The sequence below is a fragment of the Panthera tigris genome, chromosome F2, assembly GCF_018350195.1.
Source record: "Panthera tigris isolate Pti1 chromosome F2, P.tigris_Pti1_mat1.1, whole genome shotgun sequence".
In the NCBI taxonomy this organism is placed as follows: Eukaryota; Metazoa; Chordata; class Mammalia; order Carnivora; family Felidae; genus Panthera; species Panthera tigris.
This window is the reverse complement of record NC_056676.1, coordinates 75,139,794-75,161,881: the sequence shown is the minus strand read 5'-3', so window position 1 is coordinate 75,161,881 and position 22,088 is coordinate 75,139,794. Positions and strand designations below refer to the sequence as shown.

Genomic DNA, 22,088 nt, shown 5'->3' with positions numbered 1-22,088 from the left:
CGCCATGTAACAGGCGAGGGAGCTGAAATCCACAGACCTTAGGTGACACAGTGGGTTGGTGGCAACGCCTGGATCACCACCCCAGCCCCTGACGCTCTGTCCAGTGTGTTCCTCTGTATGCCCGGTGCCTGGTGTTGCTGTTTCTTTTGTCCCAGATGGACCGAAGCTACTTGGCCCAGCACAGCCACCACGGTGCTCACGGCACTTCCGGACCTTTGCCTCATTTGCCTCTCACAATTTTCCGATGTGGGATCAACACCTCTGCTGCCCAGAGAAGGACAGCACGGCGCAAATGTGTCTCAAGTCCTACAGCTCCTGTCTAACACAGCTAGGACCGGAACTCAGAGCTGGGCCTCCAAATCTCCTCCCTCTCCTTTCTTCTCTAAAAAAGCATTCTGTTCACATGGACGGACATGCAGACTGTTTCAGAGGAATGTTCAGTGGAAACTAAGTCTCCCAGTGAGCCCAGATCCCTAGGCACAGACATCCTCACGACGCTGTCCGCTGCATCCGGTTTCTTTTCTGTATTTGCAGAGATTCTCTATGCGTGTGTAATCGTGTTCATGCAGATCTTATCAAAACTGTTCACAAATGGTAGCCTGGTCCCCACACCGTCCCGCACGCTGATTTTCACTCAGTGGTGTATCTTAGAGGGCACCCCTTACCCATCTCTCTCTCTCTCTTCATTCATTCTTTGAAACAGTGTTTCCATGTTGGGTAAGCCAGCTCTGTAGTCAAGGACACGCAGATGCCTGTGCTGCTTCATAATCTCTTTTTTCTCTCTTCTAAACATCTACAACAGTGCTGTTCACACCACAGCCACAAAAGAAGTGTTTAATTATGCATTGTTCCTTTTCTTCACCTCCTGGGGCCACCCCCAGTGTGCACCCCTCCCCCCAGTCCCTTCCCTTCCCTCCACAACTGTTTATTGGGCCCCTGTGATGAGCCTGGCACTCTGTTAGCCTCTGGCAGTGCTCCTGCTTTTCCTTCTTGTTGCTGGGATCCAAGGCCACACATACCCCCTTCTTTCACATGGCCCAGTTACTGCTGCTTGTGGATGGCTGGAAGAATGTTTATTATACTTATACAGCCTTTGACTTTTTTGTAAACTATTCAAGCACGACTGATACAAACTTAAAACCTTACAAATCATATCTCCTTAAACATGCACACATTTAGCCAAATTGCCATTTCAGTATAACTTCTAATATAACTTCTAATATATGTCTCATGTAACTTCTCTTGAATGCTTTGAACACAAAAGTTTTTACTGTACCCTTGGCCTATTTGTAAAAATCGTAACGATTGATTTGACTGATTTTTTTTTTTTGTTGTTGTTATTGCTATCAAGCTTATTTTTGTACTTTTCCAGGATTGCGATATCAGACCCAAAAGAGAGAGGTTATCTCTTTCCCAGGTGCACTGAAATCACAGCTTTGGGGTCCCTGACTGTTGGGATTTTTAATTGGACACAGAACCCTTCAAGGTGACTCAAAGGGGAGCTGGTGTTTGCTGGTTGGGGTGCCCTCTCTCAGATCAGGTTCAACTGTCATGTCAGCAGGACTTACCAGCCAGTTCTCGTACAGTAGATCTTCATGTACCGTAAAGCTCAGATCCATCATGTTCTGCCTCAGTTTACAGCTAACTTCATTTCGCATCCTTAGCATTTCGCTGTACTTGGTAGGGCCACATGGCAGCGGAATCTGTTAGCCGTTCTCCTAGGACATTTGCCTAATCCATTAACGTGCGACACCAATCACTGACTCGCTGGCCTTGACCAAGCCCTTCCTGGTTTGGGTACAGTTTTGACTCTTTCTGGAAATTTTTAACACACTCGTAGTAAACTTACCTGCTTATACAGATGTATCACTTCATAAACAGATGAGGAGAACTTCAAGTAAGAACAGAACCCCATATATGCCAAATGCACCCACTTAGGAAACTGTTCTCTTTTTACCCTTTCTTGAATTATAATACACTTTGTAATTACACCCGACTTTTCCTTTTTTATCATTACAGTCTCACGCCTCTCACAGGCTCAACTTGTTCTCGTAGGTCAACCACCATAGACCTGGCTCCTTTTTGTGACGTGCAGGGAAGAGGGACCACCTCGTTCTCTGAGCTGACCGCTGCCTTTCAGCAAGAGCCCAGCACACTTTTTGCGGCATCCTGGTTTTCTGGCGCTAGCCTGGTGTTTCAGGACGTTCCAATTTTCCCTGCTCCCAAACGCAGACTCAGCTTCTTTGAGGGAGCCCTGGCTACTGCTAATGAAAAATACTATTGAGATCAATATTTAGGGGCTGAGGGTACAGGCCGACTGGTGAGGGGGCAGCACCCGATGGCCACAGAAAAGACGGAACTCAGAAAACATGTTCCTAAGGTCATAATTTTGTTCACACTGAGACTGCTCATATCGTTCTAAATATTACTACCCCTTTTCTTTTATACAATTTTAAATGGATTTTTCTCTACGGTGTGCCTATTTAGATTTTTAATACGTCACTCAGACTGTGATTATCCCCAGCTCTGATTTTATCATTGCTGTGTGCCTCAAGGCCCATTATTTGGAGGTCACCTGTATGTATCCTTTATCTAAACCTGCTTTCAAGAAGTGTCTCATAAAATTATGTATATATTCTCTTTTCATGTAAATGGATATTTGTCATGTAGATATGAGATATAATTATAAAATTATTGACACAAATATATTCAATTACAGAGATTACTTATTATGTAACTAAAAGCCATTTCATGTTCGCTGATAAACTTCTTGACACAAATTCTTTCACGTGCCAGCCTCGAGGGGCTGACTGCCACCAAAGGGCCAGCTGGGAAGCTAATCGCCTCTGGGAACCATTGTGGAAGTAGGGTGCCATTAATTATATAATTTTGAGCAATTTATACTTAATTCTACTAGTGTTTCTTCAATAATTGAAGCCATTTTGAGATATTACTGGCAAATGAGAAGAAGAAAGATGTTTGCTCGTTGAAAATGTGCAAATCCAGCAGAGTGATGGCTGAGCTGGGATGGACTGATTTCTCCACTTGCAAATGTGGTCCCATAGAAAGGGGAGTCTTTGTTGTTTCCATATGCTTGTGGCCAGGCCAGTTTTCAGTAATGATACATGTTCAGTGAATTTTCTTTGGATAGAGACGGAAGAAAATGCCGTGAGAATAATAGAGAAAATCGTAGCTGTCCAAATAACGAACTCGGGACCGTCACCCGTAACTCACAACTTCTTCTTTTTTTTTTTTATTTTGACATTGTTAATATTCTGAGGCAACTTGGTTTTCAGATAAATTCTAAATTGCTTCATTTCCAAAATTCGTTTTGGTCACAACATCCAGGAACAATCCATCTTCTAATCAATAACTGACATTTAAATGCACCTGCAAGAAAGCAACCCAGCGCGAAACCAATATTGTCAGCAACCAGAACAACCCTAGTTTCCTGACAGACATTGACTCACAGCAAAATAGCGATTATTGTAAATATTTATAGTTCTAAAAGGAAAAGCTCATCAATGCAGCGTGTTGAGATTCCAAATGAAATCGCTGATGGGCTCCACTTAACCATTTATTTGTGAGGTAGGATGCGATGGGCGTGTTGCAGCAACCTTGGAAGAGCAGTAACCTTCCAAGACTCTTGGAATTGGCTCTTTGGGGGCACGGTGGGTAGTTCGGGCACGCCTCTGGTGGTGACGTGGTAGAATGGGAAGAACACCGGGTGGGGAGAGACTAGTTCCACACCTGGGTCTTCACTGGCTTGCTGTGTGATCTCAAAAAGCCACATAACCTCTCTGAGCGTTGCTTTCCTCATCTAGAAAAGAACAATAATCATGTCTGTCCAATTTAACATCCCTGGTTGTTGTAATGATGAAAGAAAAGGGTGGGGGAAGGAGATATCTCTGAACATATATTTAATGGACCGGGCAAATGAATGTGGGGTCTCATAAGGACTCTTTATCTCTCAAGAACAGGGTTAAGGAGCAAGACACATGGTTCCGGAGAAATTTGATGCGTCACCCTATAGCTCAAGGTCCCTGGGAGTTTTACTACTGAAACGCAGGTGACCTGGGAACGAATGTGTTGCTCATTCAATACTACTGTGCAGTAGGAGCTGGGAAACCAGCATGAGAGAGAGAGAGAGAGAGAGAGCGAGCGCGCGAGCGAGCTCTGAGTGGCCTCTGTGCACCTGGTGTAGCTCACGGACAGATAAATAACTGTCAGGGTCCTTTCTAGTTTCCGGAGCCGAAGGGGCGACCTAGACGAGATGGAGGTTAAGTTCGTGTCAGGCAGTGACATTGCTATGTAGAAAACAGGGACTTAGGATGGTTACTTTGGACGGGGTGGTCGGGGAGGGCCCCCGTGGAGATGTCACTGGAGCACTGATCCGAGGCAAGCGGCAGAGCGGGTCCCCTCCGCATCAGAAACTGAAAACAAGGTCATCACATCTCAAGCAGACAGGCTGCTCGCAGAAGGAAGGCTGCGCGCCAGACTCGGGAACGGGAGCGAGGCGTGCTCACACGCAACTGAGACTTTGTGCGGGACACTCAGGTCGGAGGGCAGTCGCTTTCCCGAGGTGGCTCCAGGCTGCTGAATTCTGGCTGCACCACCCGGACTAAATCGGGCCGGGTACCCCCAGCGGAGAGCATCCCGCTCTGCTACGGGGACACTGCAAGCAACCCTTGAGAGGGAGGCAGGCTGTAACCTCCCCGACTGACAATTTAGTAAACTCACACCCAGGGAAGTTAAGCCGCTGTCCCAGATTAGTTAGTAAAGGGCAGAACGGGGACAGGAACCCAGAACTCTCCTTGCACGTCTAGCCCGGTGGCTCCACGTCAGGTGAGTCCAAGGATGCACAAACAGGTAGATCTGCTGGCTCCGGGCACAAATGGGAAGACTCCCAATCCTGCGATCCGCACTCCAGGCCTCTCGTTAGCTCCTTCCCAGGAACGGCTCAAAAAGCGGAGCGGTGGAATCCGCGGAGCGGGGTGCCAAGCGCGGCCGCCGGCCCGGAGCATGCGCACTGGCCCGGCCCAGCCTAGACGCGCTCCGCGCTGGGGGAGGGTCACCCGAGGCTGACGTCCGCTACGCCGGCGTCAGCGCCCCGTGAAGAGGAGGGCGAAGACTCCATCCGCCATGTTGGATGCCGCAGATTCGCCATAACCTCGCCGGCTCTTTTCTTAAAAAAATAAAAATAAAAAGCGAAGCATCAGCGGGGCGCCCCGCCTTCTCGGTCGGCGCGGGAGGGGGCCCGGAAGGGCCCGAGGCTTTTTTTTCCTCCGCGGTGGGGGCGTTGCCATGGAGACGCGGGCGGCAGGTGAGCCGGGCTGGGGGTTGGGGTGGGGATGGGGTGGGGGTGGGGCACGGCGCGGCGCGCGGGAAGCCGTTTCGAGTTTGGAGTCGGGAAGAAGCGCGCGGGCCGCCGGGCGGCGGAGGGATCCGCGGCCCAGGGCGGAGAGCGGACGTAGCGGCGTCCTTTGACGGCACGTTCAGTCGTTGGTGGTATCCCGCCGCCTCGGGGTTTTATTTATAAAAAGTCACGAGAGAGCCAGCCGGAGAGCGAGCGAGGGGAAACTGCGCGCGCGCGCGAGAGGCCGTTTCCAGGGCAACGGGGAGGGCCGGGCGCGCGCCCCGGAGACGGAGCGCAGGCGTCCTGGCTGGCGGGAGGTTCGAATCCCGACCTGTCAACTCTGGCCAGCGGCGCCTGGCTGGGGCCTCCTTCTTGCCGGGCCTCAGTTTCCTCCCCTGTGAAATGGGTAGCTCCTTTAGACCCACGTAGAGACAGGGTTCGACCGAGCTGCTGCAGGAAAGCTTTGTGCCCTGTAGAGGGAGCCGTAAACGCCAGGGAGTAGCGTTGTTGCTGCTGGTAGCGGTGTGGCAGGCAGTGATCCTTTGCCCGCTACCTGCCGCCCAGCTCCTGAGGGGCCCTGTTCCTCACCCTCTGAAGTTAAACTCCAATGCCACCTCTTCCAGGCAGCCCTCTTTGGCTTCGCCGCAGGACCAGCCTCTCCGCAGACTGGCCCCAGTAGGTGTCGGATCTAAGAGACCCTTAACCTTGAGCACCTGTGGTTAAGAACATGGTCCACACGCCGGGCACTGACCTCAGGCTTTTTGCTGCTCGGTTCTCTGGGCAATTCTAATTCGTGTGTCATTTGCCGATGAGGGACAAAGGTTCAGAGAGGTCAACTGCATACAGCTTGAAAATGACAGAGTTGAGGCCTTTAAAAAAAGCCCTCTTCCTCCAGTTTGGGATGCAACCCAGACGTGCGTGCCTGCCAGGCTGTACTTCCGTCCCCCCATTGGTGCTTGGCCTCCGGTCCGTGCTCGGGCCGCTCTGGGCCAATGAGCCAACAGATCTGCCTCTTCCAGTCCTGTTTCCTTGCCGAGCCCGGTGACCTTTCAGAAATGCAAACTTCATGGCAAGGGGCTTACGCTCCACAACTGTCCCCTCTTGGCTTCATCAGAACCTGGCATCTGTAGTGAGCGTCCCCAGCTGAGGCTGGAGAAGACACCCGAGCTTATGTGTGCTGGCCATGGGGTCCGCTCCGCCAGCACCCCGGGGCACTCTACCCGTCTTCTTCGGTTGAAATCAGAGCCTTGCATGGCACCACTCTCTGCATGCCAGGCTTGGGTAGAGAGCCGTAGACCCTTGGTCCCCTCCTCATCCTGTAGTTATGTCAGATCCTGGGGTGTGTGCAGTGGACCCAGAGCGAGTGGTGGGGTCAGGCCCCCCCGAACTGCGCCTGCATGCCTTCTTAACCTAATGACAGCTTGGTTTGTCGCCTCCCAAATAATTCCACTTCGGCTGATGCACAGAACGAACTGCCCACGTCTCCTGTTTTGGAGTTGACTTAACAGTGTTTGAAAAGAAACCTGGGTGTCTGTTGCCGTTTCCTTCAATTTCCAGCTGTAATAAACAGAAGAGATCATGTTTCTAAATGTATCAATGTCAACTTGTGATCAGTTAATTTCTTTTTAAATTTTTTAAAAATTGTTTTATTTTTGACAGAGAGAGAGAGAGGGAGAGAGAGAGGGAGCACGTGAGTACCCAAGCAGGGGAGAGGGGCAGAGACAGAGGCAGACACAGAATCTAAAGCAGGCTCCAGGCTCCAAGCTGTCAGCGCAGAGCCTGATGCAGGGATTGAACTCGTGAACCCTGAGATCATGAGCTGAGCTGAAGTCACACGCTCAACAGACTGAGCCACCCGGGCGCCTCATGATCAGCTACTTTCTGAAGAGAGTTTCCTGTTTTGCCTGGGTTTTAGGTTAATTTAGGGGAAGCAGTACAATAAATGATAGCAGGATGGATACCAGGATGGACTTGCCTGTGGTCTAGGCAGGTTTTTGGTACAAACCAGCTGAGATGGTCCTCACAGTCAATTGGAGATCTATTACACATCACTCCCTTCCCAGCCTTTCTCATTTACCTGGTAAAATGGTTCCTGTTTCTTTTCTCCCCTTACCTTATAATTTACGTAACAACTTTTCAAAGATAGCTGTCCTTAAGTAGAATTAAGTTTCTGCCTAGGGCAAGGGCAGTCAAAGAATTAGGTATATCGAAAAGACTCTCCTTAATTGCATTTCCTTTTATAGATAGTTTCATCCTTGCCGCCTCTGAAAATCTCCCCATCAAGCTGGGCCAATTTAATTAGGTGGAAGGGACTTAGCTCAGAGTTAAGTTTTCTCTTTGTTCTCAGCTGTTTATCCTGTTAAAATTTCACTGTCTTTGAAAATTTTCAAGGGCAGGTGTCAACTTTAGGAGCCGGAACCATTGGGAGGGTGGGAAGAACAGCGTCCCGAGATCTGTCAGTCACCAGATTCCTGACCTGAGGGAAGTCACACGACTCTTGGAACCCCTGTGCTGTCCCTCCTCCTGCAAAAGGAGACTTAATCCTGTCCCCTGCCCAGGGCCTGGTGCCCTGTGGCTGCTGGTGGAACTCTGGTATTTATCCCTTTTCAACCCAGACCCCATCTCTCCCTTGTAAAACCTAGCGTATTGTTTGTTATCTACTTGCTGCTTGAAAACACTTGTGGTTGGAAAGGCTCAGTAGGCTTTAACTTTTTAAATATATTTTGTTAATGTTTATTGTTGAGAGAGAGAGAGAGAGAGAGAGAGAGAGAGAAAGCCCACCAGCAGGGGAGGGGCAGCGAGGGAGACACAATCCAAAGCAGGCTCCAGGCTCTGAGCTGTCAGCACAGAGCCCCATGTGAGTCTTGAACTCATGAACCTCGAGATCATGACCTGAGCCAAAGTCGGACACTTAACTGGCTGAGCCACCCAGGCGCCCTTGATTGATTTTTAAAGGACAAAAAAAAAAAAAAAAAGTGGGGCACCTGGGTGGCTCAGTTGGTTAAGCAATGCGACTTCGGCTCAGGTCATGATCTCACAGTTCGTGAGTTCGAGCCCCGCGTCGGGCTCTGTGCTGACAGCTTGGAACCTGGAGCCTGCTTCGGATTCTGTGTCTCCCTCTCTCTCTGGTCCTCCCCGCTCATGCTCTGTCTCTCTCTCTCTCTCAAAAATAAATAAACATTAAAAAAACTTAAAAAAAATAAAAGGAAAAAAAAATCTGCGAGTGAAGCCCATAGACATATTCACCATTTATTACAGATTTGAAGTCCCTCTCTTTTTGTCAGTGAACATAAAGTATATAATCAAATTTGCTAGTGAAAAGATCACACTTGGCATATTAACGTAAAAAGGATTTTAAATCTGGTAACAGACTTTTCTTTGTTCTTTCACATCGTGTAACAAATGGAGCTGCGAAGCCTTGGATTCTGGAATCTGGCCCCTGGGTGCCCAGACTGGCTCCGGGCTGAGGCGGGGTGGGTAGGGTGGGGGCCTGGCTCTGGAGCTGCTGCTGGCTTTGTGGGGAGGAGGGGGGGGGGCAGGGGGGTGGGGGGAGCTGCTCAGCCACGGCCCCTGGAAAGAAGGAGCGGAAGGCTTTGGGAGCAGCGTTCTGGAAATGGGGTCTTGGATGTCCTGGCACCTCGTAGGGTGCCTTCCTTACGGCTTCCTTCTCCGTGTCAGACCTTCTCTTTGCTTCTCTGCCCCTTAGGACCTTTTCTTTTCCTTCCACCCCCCCCCACGCTTTTTTTCCCCTTCTTTTTTTTTTAATTTAAAAAAATTAAAAATTCTTTTCCTGCCAAGGGGATTCCTGGGTCCACTTAGATGTTTGTGCCCAACTTTGTGCCAGGAGCTGGGGACGTAAAGTATGATACACTGTTTCCTTCTGAGGCTCTCACGCAGTCCTAGCAGTTGGAAAACCCGTTCCCTTAGGAGAAAGTGCCAGGTGCTACGACGGAAGCGAGCCCCAAGAATCAGGGCTTCAGAAGGGGTGCCCCCGGCCCAGCCAGGGGATTCTGGGAGGGCTTCCTGAAGGAGGAGGTGCCTGAGCTGGAACTTTCCGGGTGAGCGGAGGGGTACCGCAGAGGGCTGTGTGGTACAGAGACACAGATGTGACCCAGCCACAGGCGTGCTCTGGGTGACTAGGTGAGCGCTGGGGCCCGAGCCCGGGGTGCGGGTGCTTGAGGTCTGTGGTGATGGTCTTTGGAGGGGCAGAAAGCTGTTGGGACTTGACGATGGAAACTTTGGAGAATGAGAGCAAAAGGGGGCCTGCCAGTTTGCCTGTTAACAGCTGCCGGAGGTCAGTGTTTTTGAGGTGTAGAAATACACAGTGAACATACAGACCTTAGTGTGTGCTGTGACCACCCATGTTACCCACGCCCCTGACAACATCCGGAACTTTTCCCTCACCCCAGAAAGTTGCCGTTTGCCCCTTCCCACCCAATTCCTGCCCTTCACCCCAAGCAATCACTGGTCTGAGTAATGTTGCCAGAGATAAACTACTTTTTGAAGCTCATGCGAGAATTCTCTGGTATCTGGTGTCTTTCAACTCAGCATAAAGTTTCTGAGATCCAGGGCTTTGTTTCTTTTTATTTTCTACTAGCATTCCATTGTACGGATGTGCCACAGCCTGTTTGTAGGATCGCCGTCTGAGCTCATTTCCAGTTTTTGGTTGTTGGGAAAAAGCTGCCACGGACATTCTTCTACAAGGTTTCTTGTAGACGTAGGTTTGCATTTCTTTTGGGTAGTGGAACGGCCGGCTTGTAGGGCAGAGGTATATCTAACTTTTTAAGAAATGTCCAAATAGCCTCCTGGAATTGTGCCATTTTGCACCCCTGTCAGCAGGTGTAGGAGAAATATGCCTGCTGCACAGGCTCAGCCACATTCAGTGTTTAATTTTTTTTCCTTTGATCTATTTTAGAGGGTGTGCAGTAACATCTCATTTAACTTGCCTTTCCTTGATGATCGGTAATACTGAGTACTTTTTTTTTTCTTTTTGTGCTTATCCGCCATTTGTATACCCTCTGAAGAAATGTCTGTTTAAATCTTTTGCCCATTTCAAGCATTGGGTTGCTTGTCTTTTTAATTGTTGACTTGTGGGAGTTCTCTATACATGGTTTGAATGACTCCTTTGTCCTGTGTATGTGTTGTGAATATTTTCTCCCAAGCTCTGCTTGCTTATTAATCTCATTAATACTATCTTTTGTTCAGCATAAGCTTGTAATCTTGATAAAGTCTGAGTTACCGTTATTTTTGCTTTATAGGGAGTACTGTTTGTATCCTCTCTGAGAAACGTTCTCCTACTTTAAGATCATGAAGATATTCTCCTAGGTGTGTTTTATTTTTTTTTAAAGCTTTATACTTCTTTTAGGTTTAGGTTTACCATCTATCTCAGATTAGTTTGTGTATGGTGTGAGGCAGGGATCCTGATCCCCGGTTCCCCCTCCCAGTGTGGATGTCCAGTGTTTCCAGACTCCTTTGTTAGAAGAGACTTTACTTTCTCCATTGGATTATTTTGGTTCCTTTGTTGAAAATCATGTGTGGTTCCATCTCTCAGCTCTCTGGTCTTTTCCATTAGTACCACACTGTCTGGATTATCATAGCCGTATAGCAATTTTTGAAGTTAGAAAGAATATAAAGGAGGACATTTCTCGGAGGGTCAAAATGCAGGCCAGAGCGAGACCCGTCGTTAGGTGCCCTTGTCGTGAGGCCCAGGGTTGATGACACTCATTCACCCCAAGGCAGTGGCTGTGGGAATAGAGGTTAGGGCAGGTTCGGCGAAATAGCTGAGAGGGAAAACCTCTGGGACTGGTGATTGATTAGGTTTTACCTTTGAGACCAACAAGCCTTCCTTCTGTGTTTGCTTTTAGGGAAGGAGGAGTAAAGAACCTACCAGGCATAGGGATGTGAAACTTCCCAGGCTTTTTACGTGCAGTGCTGGTTCATGATTTTCAGTTCCTTCCTGTGGTGGTGGAGAGAAGGCCTTTTGAATTCTCCCTGTTTTTATTTCTGAGTTGGGCCGGGGGGCTGGTGCAGAGCTGGTGCAGACCCTTCCTGGGGACTGAGTCCCTGCTCCCCCCACTTTGAAGAGTCCCCTGAGGCAGACTGTCACGTGCAGCCCTGGTTGATCTGCCCTAGGAGGGCCCTGTGGCTCTGTGTTGGGAGCCTCTGGGGGCTCTGGGACTCTGTCCTGCCCGGGAGTGAGCCCTGCCCCCGACATTCCTCCCCCTGACCACAGGCAGGGAGCCAGGCTCCGTAATGCAGGGAGTGGGGGCACTGGGATTGAAGTGGGTGGAAGTCCTGCCCTGCTCTTCAAGGGACAGGGACCCTGGCAAGTCACTGAGCCCCTGTCTCTTTGTGTATAAACGTGGTTCCTGTCGTGAAGGTTTGGGAACACGCCTGGCGTACGGCAGGTTACTTTCCTTTCTTCCACCATCCATCTTTTCGTTCTTTCCCTCTCTCCTCGTTTTCCATTCCACTCTTCCTCTCTCAAGCCTCACCTTCTTCCCCTGACCGGCTTGTACGTTCCAATAGTGTCATTGAGAATTAAATGCATAATGAGAGGGGTTTGTAATATTTGTGTCATAATCCACAATAAAACATGATACAGTGGCCTGATCCTCTATTAATCGCGCAGTTGCTGGGGGAATAAGATGGGATCTGGTAATGCTAACAGTCATTTCTGCAGACCTGCTCAGTCAGGTGCTTCACATCTCTGACACAGTTTTTCTGCACAAAAGCCATGCGAAGCGGCCGCATTCTCTCTGATTTGCAAACGAGGAAGTAGAGGCCCAGGCTTGTTAGGGGGAGCTGAGTGGGTAACCCAGCGTTTGGACCAGCAGCAGGGCATACTTGGGGCCTGTGGAGAGTCTCCTTCCAGGTGCTCTGTTAGGACCTTGCCTAGTTCCAGAACCTGGGCCTGGGCCAGGCTGTGGGTGAAGGTCCGGGGTCTGCTCTTTAGGCCTGGCAGCTGGGGGAGATCTGGGTCACCAGAGAGAAGAGGAACCTCTTCCTGCAACTGCTGACACGTACGCAGTCCTACTGTGTGCGCGTGGCCCTGGCTGGGCTGGGTGCAGCGGCTGAGGCATGCACCTTTGACTGTCCCCACTGGGCTCTGGTGTGATGCCCCCAGAAGCTGGGCCTCGAGGGGCCCCGAGAGTCCTATTCTCAGGGAGCTCCAGCCATGGAGAAGACGAAATCAGTTACAAAATGGGCAAAAGGTTTGCGGGAGACTTTACGGAGGAAGTGATACAGGTGTCCAGGAAGCTTGGGAAAAGACGCTGGATGTCACCATCACTGGGGACACGCAGCTTAAAGCCACAACAAGGTACCGCTGCACGTCCACCGGAGTGGCCGAAACTAAGAAGACTGACAATACCGGGGGCGGGTAAGAAAGCAGAGCACCTCGAACACTCACGCGTCGCTGCTGGGGATGCAGGACGGGGCAGCCGCCTTGGAAGGAGAACGGGGGTTTCTGACAACGTCAGGCATCCGCTTGCCGGGTGGCTCCGCGGTTCCGCTCCTGGGTGATCACCCAAGATAAGCGAAACGTGTGTCCGCGTGTCACAAACACGGACATACGTGCCACACGCATGCTTTATTGCTGGTAGCTGCCAACTGGAGCCACCCCCAAATGCCCATCAAATGATGGATAACTAAACCTACTGTGGTAGAGTCGTCCAATGGAATATTGCTCGTCCGTAAAAATGAGGGAACTACTGATGCAGGCAACAACCTGATTAATCCCCGAAACGTGTTAAGTGAGGGACGCTGGCCGACTCATTCGTTAAAACATGCAGCTCTTGGGGCGCCTGGGTGACTCGGTCGGTTAAGCGTCCGAGTTCGGCTCAGGTCATGATCTCACAGTCCGTGAGTTCGAGCCCCGTGTTGGGCTCTGTGCTGACAGCTCAGAGCCTGGAGCCCGCTTCCGATTCTGTGTCTCCCTCTCTCTCTGCCCCTCCCTGGCTCGCACTCTGTCTCTCCCTCTCTCTCCTTCAAAAATAAATAAAGTCACTGAGTTGTGCAGGGCCCCGGAAGTGCTACAGGTTGTACAGGGTAGATGGAGGGGACAGCGCCATGGTCGCTGCTGCCTGGGGTTGGGTGAGGGGCTCCGGAAAGCCTTGAGGGTGATGTTGGAGGCGTGGCCAGGACAGTGGGAGTGTAGAGCAGGGGTGAAGGCAGGGGGGCATGAAGGAGCCCAGCAAGGTGAACAGCCTCTGCCCGCCCTCCTCGCTGACCCTCCACAGCCTCGTGCCTTCGGGGTCCGGGGCCAGGCTTGAGCGCTGAGCCCGGATGGCCTTCCCTGGCCCTGCCTGTCCGCTGCCTGAATCTGGGGTCCCCATCCCGTTGCCTGGCCACCGGCTTGGGTGGCCTTGAGGTCCCCTGGAAATGTAGGCTCGGGAGAACAGCACCGGCTTTGCAGTCTCAGAGACCTGGCTTTGAATTTTCCGCCCCACCGTGTGACAGTTCTTTGGGCTCCTTGGAGCCTCCGTCGGCACTTGGGTGACCCGGGGGAGCTCAACATCCACCAGGAGTTTATTGTCTGGAGGGTGGAGTCTGATGAGGGGGGGAGGTCTGAGGCTCGTGCTGACTCCGGGGCTTTCGAGGGGGCCCTGAGGACTCACCGAGCAAGCAAGCCCAGCCGAGCACGGGGGGCCTCGAGGGGCTCGGCAGAGACTCAGGGAAGCCCCTCCTTGACGCCAGCTGGCTGTGCTGCTGGCCTCCGCCCTCAGAGGCTGTCCCTGGTCCTCCGTTTGCCACCCGACTGCCACCTTGGCCGTGTGACAGCTGGACCTGAACCTCACCTTGGACGACCGCTCCCCCCGCTACGGTCCCGGCACTGTGAGAAGCGCTTCGCAGGCAGGCTCTCTGCAGGGGAACCGTGGTCCTCCTAGTCTGGGTCCTCCTGCTTTTCTGGCAGAGTCTAGAAGCATCCTTAGGCGGGCGTTTAACCCGTTGCCTGCCAGATTTTGCGGTTTGCCCTGGGGTGGGTGTGCCCTGCGCTGGGGCAGACCCGGCTTTTGTCCTCGCTTTCCACTCCGCCCTGTGGGGCCAGGGGTGGGGGGCCGCGTCAGGTGCCTGGACTTTAGGGAAGGTTGTGGGGTTCTGGACGCCGAGGTGCCAGGAGCCCTGAACACCAGGCTCTGACTCTGCTTTTCTCCTGTCTGTCTCTCCCCCCGCCCCCTCTTTCTTCCTCTTGTCAGTTTTTAGAAGGAAACCAAGTCATCATGCTCTAATTTTCCTTTTGAATTTTCCCGAGTCTTGCTTTCTAGTCGGAGGCCATGTGAGAGGTGCTCAGGTGAAGGGCACGGGTCAGGAGAGCTTTTGTAGCAGGGGCCGGGAGGAAGGGATGGGGACTGCTTCCTGACTGGAGTCCCGGGACGAGGTCTGGGGTAAGTGGGTAGCCAGGAGGGCGCTGTGCCCTTGACCCCTGGCGGCCCTCAGGAGGCCGGTCCTGTTGGGTGGGAGAAGAGTCCTGGGCTGGACACGATGGTCCCATTGACCTTCGGGGGCTCTGGCCAGAGTGGCTCAAAGAAGGAGAGAGTTGGGCGGGTGTTTGATGTCTGGAATTGTTGGCCGTGAGGTGCACAGTTGTGATCAGGGCATTCTTTGCTGCCCCTGTTGAGAGCAGGAGCACTGTCAGCACAGAGCCCGATGCGGGGCTCGAACTCACAAACCGTGAGATCATGGCCTGAGCCGAAGTGGGACGCTTACCCGAATGAGCCACCAGGCGCCCCTGTTGTTTCTATCTTAAACAGATTCCACAGCAAACCTGCTCTGTGGGTCTGAGCATCGCGCCCTGTTCCCCTCCGCTGCCCCTCCTGGGGCTGCTCTCCATCGCTCCCACTTTCTCTGCCTTTTCTTCCACCACTGCCGTTAGTCGGGCGACTGTCTGCGTGTGTTCCTGACGGGCCCTGGTGACGCCTCATCCCCGTGGCTCCCGAACTGTGCCCGGTGTGTGCTGTGTGAGCTGGCGAGAGGGCTGCTGTGAAATGAGGGTTCTGTGGTTCAGGACCGGCCGTGTGAATATCACTGGCGTTTCTTGACTGAGGACGTCTCAGAGCCTGTCATGAGCCCCCCCCCCCCCCCCCCCCCCCCGCCCTGTCCCTCTGCCTTCTCTCTAGAACAGTGGAGGCCGGGTGGCAGACATAGTGCCCTTTCACCCACTCCTAAAGATTTCCAGTGTTTGTTTTCTAAAAACAAGGTCAGTCTCCCACACAAGCACCTTACGATTATCAAAGTGAGAACACGATGCTTATAGTGCAGATTTCACCGACTGAAATTCAGGCTCACCAGTTCCGGTAATTTTCGATAGAAGCAAAAGGAAGCCCTGCCTTAGGCCCTGCGTTCAGTCCGTGTGTCCCTTTACCCTTTAAAGATGGCTCCTCTGTCTTTGTGTCCCACGACACTGTAGGGTGCGGGGCACTTGTTCCGTAACCTGTGTCCCTCCCTTGGGCCACGTTTCGCCATGATTCCATTCAGATCCTGCAGTTCGGGCACGGGGGTCACGGGGGATACCACAGCAGGGGCGCCCAGTTCTCAGCCCTCCTGTCGGGAGGACAGGACGCCCGTTTGAGGGGGTCGGGTTCTTTCGAGATACAGTTACTATTCTTCTCCTTGGTAATCGTCTCGTGATGAGACATTTTGAGACCGCATACTTACCGTGTTACTCTTCATTCCTCAAACTTCCCTCGCTCGTGGTGTTAGCATCCGTTGATGATTTCTTGCCAGAATCCGTGATCACTGATAGTTGCTGATGAGGAGTTTCTAATGCCAGCGTTTCTTCCACATTTACTAGTTGTCTTTCTATGCGAGCAAGAGTTCCTTTTTTAAATAAATCTGTCTATCGGTATTACTGTGGACTCACGAGTTCTTTCTTCAGTGGTTTGCAGTCCTTTATCATTATTTTGATCTCATTTCCCCATATTTGGCTGGTTGAAGCCTCTTGGACATGCCCCCTCTTTCTTTGAGAACCTCCTTGGTTTCTGTCAGATGAGGTATTCCTTTTCTGGCTCTGGAATCAGCTATTTCTGGAGGAGAATGATGGTTGAGGTGGAGACTGGTATTTAGAAAAGAAGATGTGGGACTAGGCGAGCTCATTATTGCTGGAGTGAAATGGGCGCACGCCTGCACACACAGCATGCAGACACGCAGAAGTTCGCACATGGCCGACACACGTGCATATCTGCGGATCTTTCCAGTTCCAACCCAGCGGCACCTGCCCCTTCCGAGACACTGCCTCCCAGTACCCACAGCAAGTTACTTATCTCAATCCTAGGATATACAAAAAATAGTTTCCGAATTGCTAACCTGTGTCTCTGGGAAAGAAGCCTACTAACTCGAGTTCAGTATTTAATTAGATCTGTTTCCCGTTGACCTGAGGCAGACCGTGGGAACACTGGCTTCCCAGGTGATTTGGGTTCGCCCTCCCCGCTCTTCCCTCCCACTTCTGCGTAGTTATAGTTGCTCATTTAAAGTTTGCTTCCGTTCATTTGTCTGTATTTCATTTTAGGGATGATCCCCATACTTGCTTATTTGTTTTCCTACTTTAAGCGTGTGAATTTTTGGGTTGTGTGTATTTCTTGTATTTCAGTACAAGGACCGAGTTCTGCTGCTTTTTTTTTTTTTTTTTTTTTTTTTTTTTTTGTGGACGTGGGGTGCTCTGCACCTGTCTGGACTCTTCTGCCTTTCCCTGGGCATCTCACTTCCAGGCCCTTTGTGTGGGTCTGGTTTCTCTTAAGACCACCATTCCAAATGCTGCATTTGTTCCCATTTCACAGAGTCGGAGGACCAGAGAAGCAAAGTGCTTTCCCCCGGAGGGGTAGGGGTTGGCTGGTGTCTGTCCCACCCAGAGCTCGCCTTGCTTCCCCGGCACAAGGTCTGACTCGTTCTGCTGGGAAGCGTGAGTGAAGAATGACTTGGTTAACATTGTCCTCAGGCCTTCCTAAGTGAGCCTGCACCTGCATTCCAGAGTTGGAATGTTCTAGCCCTCACAACAAAGGAAATGTAGCATCTCTCTGTTTCTAGGTAGAGATCTTTGTTCTTTTTAAGCTTTTAGCTGTATTTTGAATGAAATACAGTCTATCAGGGGAGACAGAAGTTAAACAAACACACCATTGAGTACATGATTACGCATTGTGGTAATTGCTGCTAAGGTGGATGAATACAGGGAGGGCCAGAGAAAGTAACAGAGACCTAATTTATATTGAAGGGGATTTGAGAAAAGTCTGTCTGAGAAAGTGAGGTTGGAGCTGAGACTTGAAGAATGAGGTTCTTGAACCAAAACCAGTTTGCTGACGAGATCCCAGGCACCTGCCAGCTCTTTCCGCTTTGCAGAATGTGCAGCTCACATCGCTGAACCGGCTCTTGGAGGCCAGAGTTCTCCTTTGCTCTTTATCGCCCCCTAGGGGACATGTGTGTGTTTGGACTTGCGGCAGGTGGTTTAAGAGACCCTGGGGCCGTGGGCAGGACCGGCCTGGCCACCGCCGAGCTTGGGGACCCATCCGGTATGGCCGAAGGACTGGGATCCCAGGCTTGCGGGGGAGAGGACCTCGGGGACATCTGACAGCCTGTTCAGATCTAGCCAGAGGGGCTGGCCTTGCCAGGGTCACCCTGAGGCTGCACCACCTGAAGCCAGGCTGGGAAGAAGTTGCTTGACTTCTTAAAGTTCCCAGCTGTGTAAACATAAGTGGTAGCTGCCCAGACGCTGAGGGGTAGGGTCAGGTAGGGCTGTCTGTCTCCTGGACACTGGCTGGGGAGCTGAATTTAGGCATCTCTGTGTCCCTTCCAAGGCAAGACTCTTTGCGATTAGGCCACAAATAAAACCACAGTCACTTTAAATTATTCTCTCGTGAACAAAACGGGAGGGTCTGTACCTTACTCCTTTCTACACGTGCCTAGCATAGTATGTGACATATATTAGGCACTTACTGAATATTGTATTATGAAGGTAATGCATGTCAGTTACAATCACTTCCCCCTCCCCCCCCCCCCCCCCCCCCCAGTGGCCCAGGCTTTTGGAGAATATAATACTTACTTTATGTCTTAGTTACTAGGAACAGTGGGGCAGGTCATTCTGGTAGGCTGGGGTGGGTAGCCGGTGGGGTTTGGAGAATTCTTTTCCCATTGGCTCTTCCTGCCTCATGTAAAGCTCTGTTCTGAAATTCGGAAACACCTTGAACCCGTCTGGGAATTGGAGGGTAGTTCTTTCTCCTAGAATTCATTTTCAGGTTCAGAATACTTCGTAACTGAGACTGGTCTCAGGCTTTCATACTACGTAAAGCAGACGTTTAGAATTTGAAGTTAAGGGGCGCCTGGGTGGCTCAGTCGGTTCAGCGTCCGACTGCAGCTCAGGTCATGGTCTCACGGTCCGCCTGGGTGGCTCAGTCGGTTCAGCGTCCGACTGCAGCTCAGGTCATGGTCTCACGGTCCGTGAGTTCGAGTCCCGCGTCAGGTTCTGTGCTGATGGCTCGGAGCCTGGAGCCTGCTTCTGCTTCTGTGTCTCCCTCTCTCTCTGCCCCTCCCCTGCTCACGCTCTGTCTCTCTGTCTCAAAAATAAGTAAATGTAAAAAAAAAAAATTTTGAAGTTGAATTTGCATGTTTCCCACATCTGCTTCCAGTTCTGCGACCTCAGGAGCTTGGAGCAGCCTGTGACAGTAATGAAAACGTCCCTCTGTCTTCTCCCTCTCCCGTGAAGATGTGGACAGGGATGCTGTTTGGCAAAGCCTAAATTTTCCAATTCCTTGTGTCGATTTTCCTAACTCGGTGGGTCCCAAGGATTTTGGGGGGAGTGGTGGAGGCCGTCTGTAGCTCCCCTGGATGTGGGGGAGTAGAGCATGCATACCACAGTTCTCTGACCTGCAGTGGGAAAGTTGCCTGGTGTTCTGGAAACAGAATACTGGATCTGTGTCTAGTGCAAACTTCGGTCTGCTGTAAGTGGAAAATACACACCGGGTTACGATGGTGTGGTGCAAAAAGAAAAAACGAAAGAATGTGAAATTTCTCATTGCTCTTTTAAAAACGGATTGTAAGTAAAATGGTAGTATTTTGGATATACTGTATTACAGAAGACACGTGAGAATTGATTTCACTTGTTTCTTTTTGTTTCACCATGGCTGCTGGAGAATTTGAGATCCCGCCAGTGGCCCTGTTTCTGCAGGACAGTGTGGGCTTGGTTGGGCGTCTTGAGCCCTGGCGGCTGAGTGGCGGTCCATCCCAGAGCTCCTTGGGTGGGAAATGTAGGCACAGAGTGTGCACTGAGCCACGTCTGCCTGCCCAAGAGGTCATGCTTATACAAGCCTGCTTGTCCCCCGCGATTGTCCGGCTTGAGCCCTGGAAGAGCCGCTCTGTGCCTCTCTTACCCTCCCGGCCCCTCGTACCCCGCTTTGTGCAGGCAGGTGTGCATCACGTGTGTGTTCAATCGAAACCTTGCCCAGTCAGGAGAAGGGGTGGGCGAGCACCAGCTTTTCTAAGGGCTTTGTTTTTGCCCGGTTTGCTCGTCATGGGGTGTGTGACTAGACTGCAGAACTGGGGACCGGGCTGGTGGCATCTCCACCGTGGTGTGCCAGGCGGCACCCTTGGAGCGATGTCCGAAGGAACTGAGTCAGTTGTTTAAAATAACCAGGGCGGGGGTGCCTGGGGGGCTCAGTCGGTTAAGCGCCCGACTATCAGCTCAGGTCATGATCTCGTGGTCTGTGAGTTCAAGCCCCACGTTGGGCTCTGTGCTGTCAGTTCAGAGCCTGGAGCCTTCTTCGGATTGTGTGTCTCCCTCTGTCTCTGTCCCTCCCCTACTTAACGCTCTGTCTCTCAAAATATCAATAAATGTTAAAAAAAAATTAAAATAACCAGGGCGGCAGAGTGAGGAGACAAGGGCTGGCCATGTCCAGTTAATAAACAGCCCCTGGGGGGGGCTCCATCATTGAGCATTTGGCTTTCGATTTCGGCCCAGGTCATGATCTCACACTTTGTGGGTGTGAGCCCCACGTCAGGCTCTGCACTGACAGTGTGGATCCTGCTTGGGATTTTCTCTATGTCCCTCATCCGCTTGTATGCCTGTGCGCATGTTTCTCTCTCTCTCTCTCTCAAAATAAATAAAAAAACCCAAACAAACAGGTCCGGTCATGATACACTGGCTACAGTGACCTGGCATCACCCCATCCCTGGGGCCCTGGCTCTTCCTTCCCCTGAGGACTTGGGGTGCGGCAGGAAGACACTGTGGGAAGTGTGGGGAGAATTTGAACCCCTGTTGGAGAGGGAGGAGTCTGGGGGCCTCCGAGTAAGTGGTCCCTCCCTCCACAGCTGGGTCTGCGATCTCCTTGTGGGAACCGAAGCCCCGGCTGGGCTCCTGCCGCCCAGGGCCCCCCGTTGCTCCCCCAAGTGCCAGCCTGCCTCACACTCTGGCTCCGCTTGCTTCCCCTGTTTCCCCACCTTCCTTCTCCCCTTCCTTGTGGTGCTTTCTCTTCTCAGAGCCTGGCTTTCTACTCGCTGTCCTCATTCATGCTGTGGCGTTTATATCCATTCCTCGGAACGCTTCTGAATGGCCTGTCTTTTGTTTCCCTATGGGAAGTGTGTGTGTGTGTGTGTGTGTGCGCATCTGTGGTACGTATGTACTTGTGTAATGTGTGTATGTGCATGTATTATGCGTGCACGTGCATTTGTGCATGTATGTTATGTGTGTCTATGTGTACACATTGCACACACATGCTACCCACACATGTGCATCTGTGCCTGTATGTTATGTGTGCATGCACATGCATGTTATGCACACCTGTGCATTTGTGCATGCATGTGCGTATATGCACATGTGTGTTACGCACACATGTGCACTTGTGCACGTATGTTATGTGTATATGCACGCAAATCTGTGCCTGTGTTATGTGTGTATGTGCACATATATTATGCACACGTGTCCATTCGTGCATGTGTGTATATGCATGTGCTTAGCATATTTGTACATGTATGTGTGTATGTGCACACACGTTATGCACACGTGTGCACCTGTGTGTGCATGTGTGTGTGTATGTAGGACCCCCACACTGGCTTCCCTTTACCAGATACCGCCAGTGGTAGGTGGATAGCAGAGGAAGCAGCAACATGGTCGGAAGATTCAGCCAACCAGCCAGACTTCCCTGGACTTAAGAGATGCCCGTTCTGTTCTGCATCTGCACCGTGTTTAGCTGTCGACAAGACCCTTTTCCCACTGTTTACCCCGTGATCACATCCCCCACCCCCATATTGTCCTTACGAGGTCATCAGGCACCTTCGATTGTCTCCTTTTCTCCCTGAGTGCCTGCAGGTTTTAGAAGTGAAGGGGACTCTACCCACTCTGAAGCTGCACTGAGATGTGGGGTTTGAATCCAGAGTTTCGGACCTGAGGCCCAGTGCTGAAAGCTGGCCTAAGGCAGCCCTTTCCCTTCACAAGTTAGATACGAGCCTCCTCAGACACACAAAGGAACCAAAATAAACTAACACAACAAAAAAGCAAACACCGGAAAGTCAGAGGCCTGGTAGGCGGTGGCCGTGGGCATCACTGTGCTCAAATGTACTGTAACACGCTGTGAGATTTTGCACATTTTGTTTTTCTCGTGGAAACGATCCCAGAGACACGGTCACCTTCGGGGCGTGGCCTGAGAGTTCCCGAGCCGCCTTGGTCATTTGCGGGGGACTCCCCACCTCCCCAGAGCTTCCCACCCGTCCGCTGGGGTGGGGATAGCGCTGCGGCCTGTAGGTGGGGAACTGG

The 22,088-nt window shown here is 51.5% G+C and overlaps 1 protein-coding gene and 1 long non-coding RNA gene across 11 annotated transcripts in view; one reads left to right on the top strand and one right to left on the bottom strand.

Moving 5' to 3' along the window:
* Positions 1-2,686: 2,686 nt before the first annotated feature.
* Positions 2,687-4,997, bottom strand: LOC122234940. Of its 2 annotated transcripts, none has more exons than XR_006212942.1 (2): positions 4,741-4,997; positions 2,687-3,820 (listed from the first exon to the last, which is right to left on the bottom strand). It is a non-coding gene; the product is annotated as an uncharacterized LOC122234940 (long non-coding RNA). The 2 variants fall into 2 exon arrangements; XR_006212941.1 differs by lacking the exon at positions 4,741-4,997 and adding an exon at positions 4,196-4,730.
* A 47-nt stretch (positions 4,998-5,044) lies between these two features.
* ZFAT (zinc finger and AT-hook domain containing) overlaps positions 5,045-22,088 on the top strand; it is a 251,245-nt gene continuing 234,201 nt past the window's right edge. For 2 of the 9 annotated variants that reach the window (XM_042973110.1, XM_042973109.1), the window contains exon 1: positions 5,109-5,323. In XM_042973110.1, coding sequence (XP_042829044.1) covers positions 5,305-5,323 — 19 coding nt within the window. In that variant the 5' untranslated portion in view covers positions 5,109-5,304. Of the gene's footprint in view, positions 5,324-22,088 lie in introns of all 9 variants that reach the window. The other 7 variants (XM_042973111.1, XM_042973108.1, XM_042973113.1 and 4 more) reach the window with 4 other exon arrangements.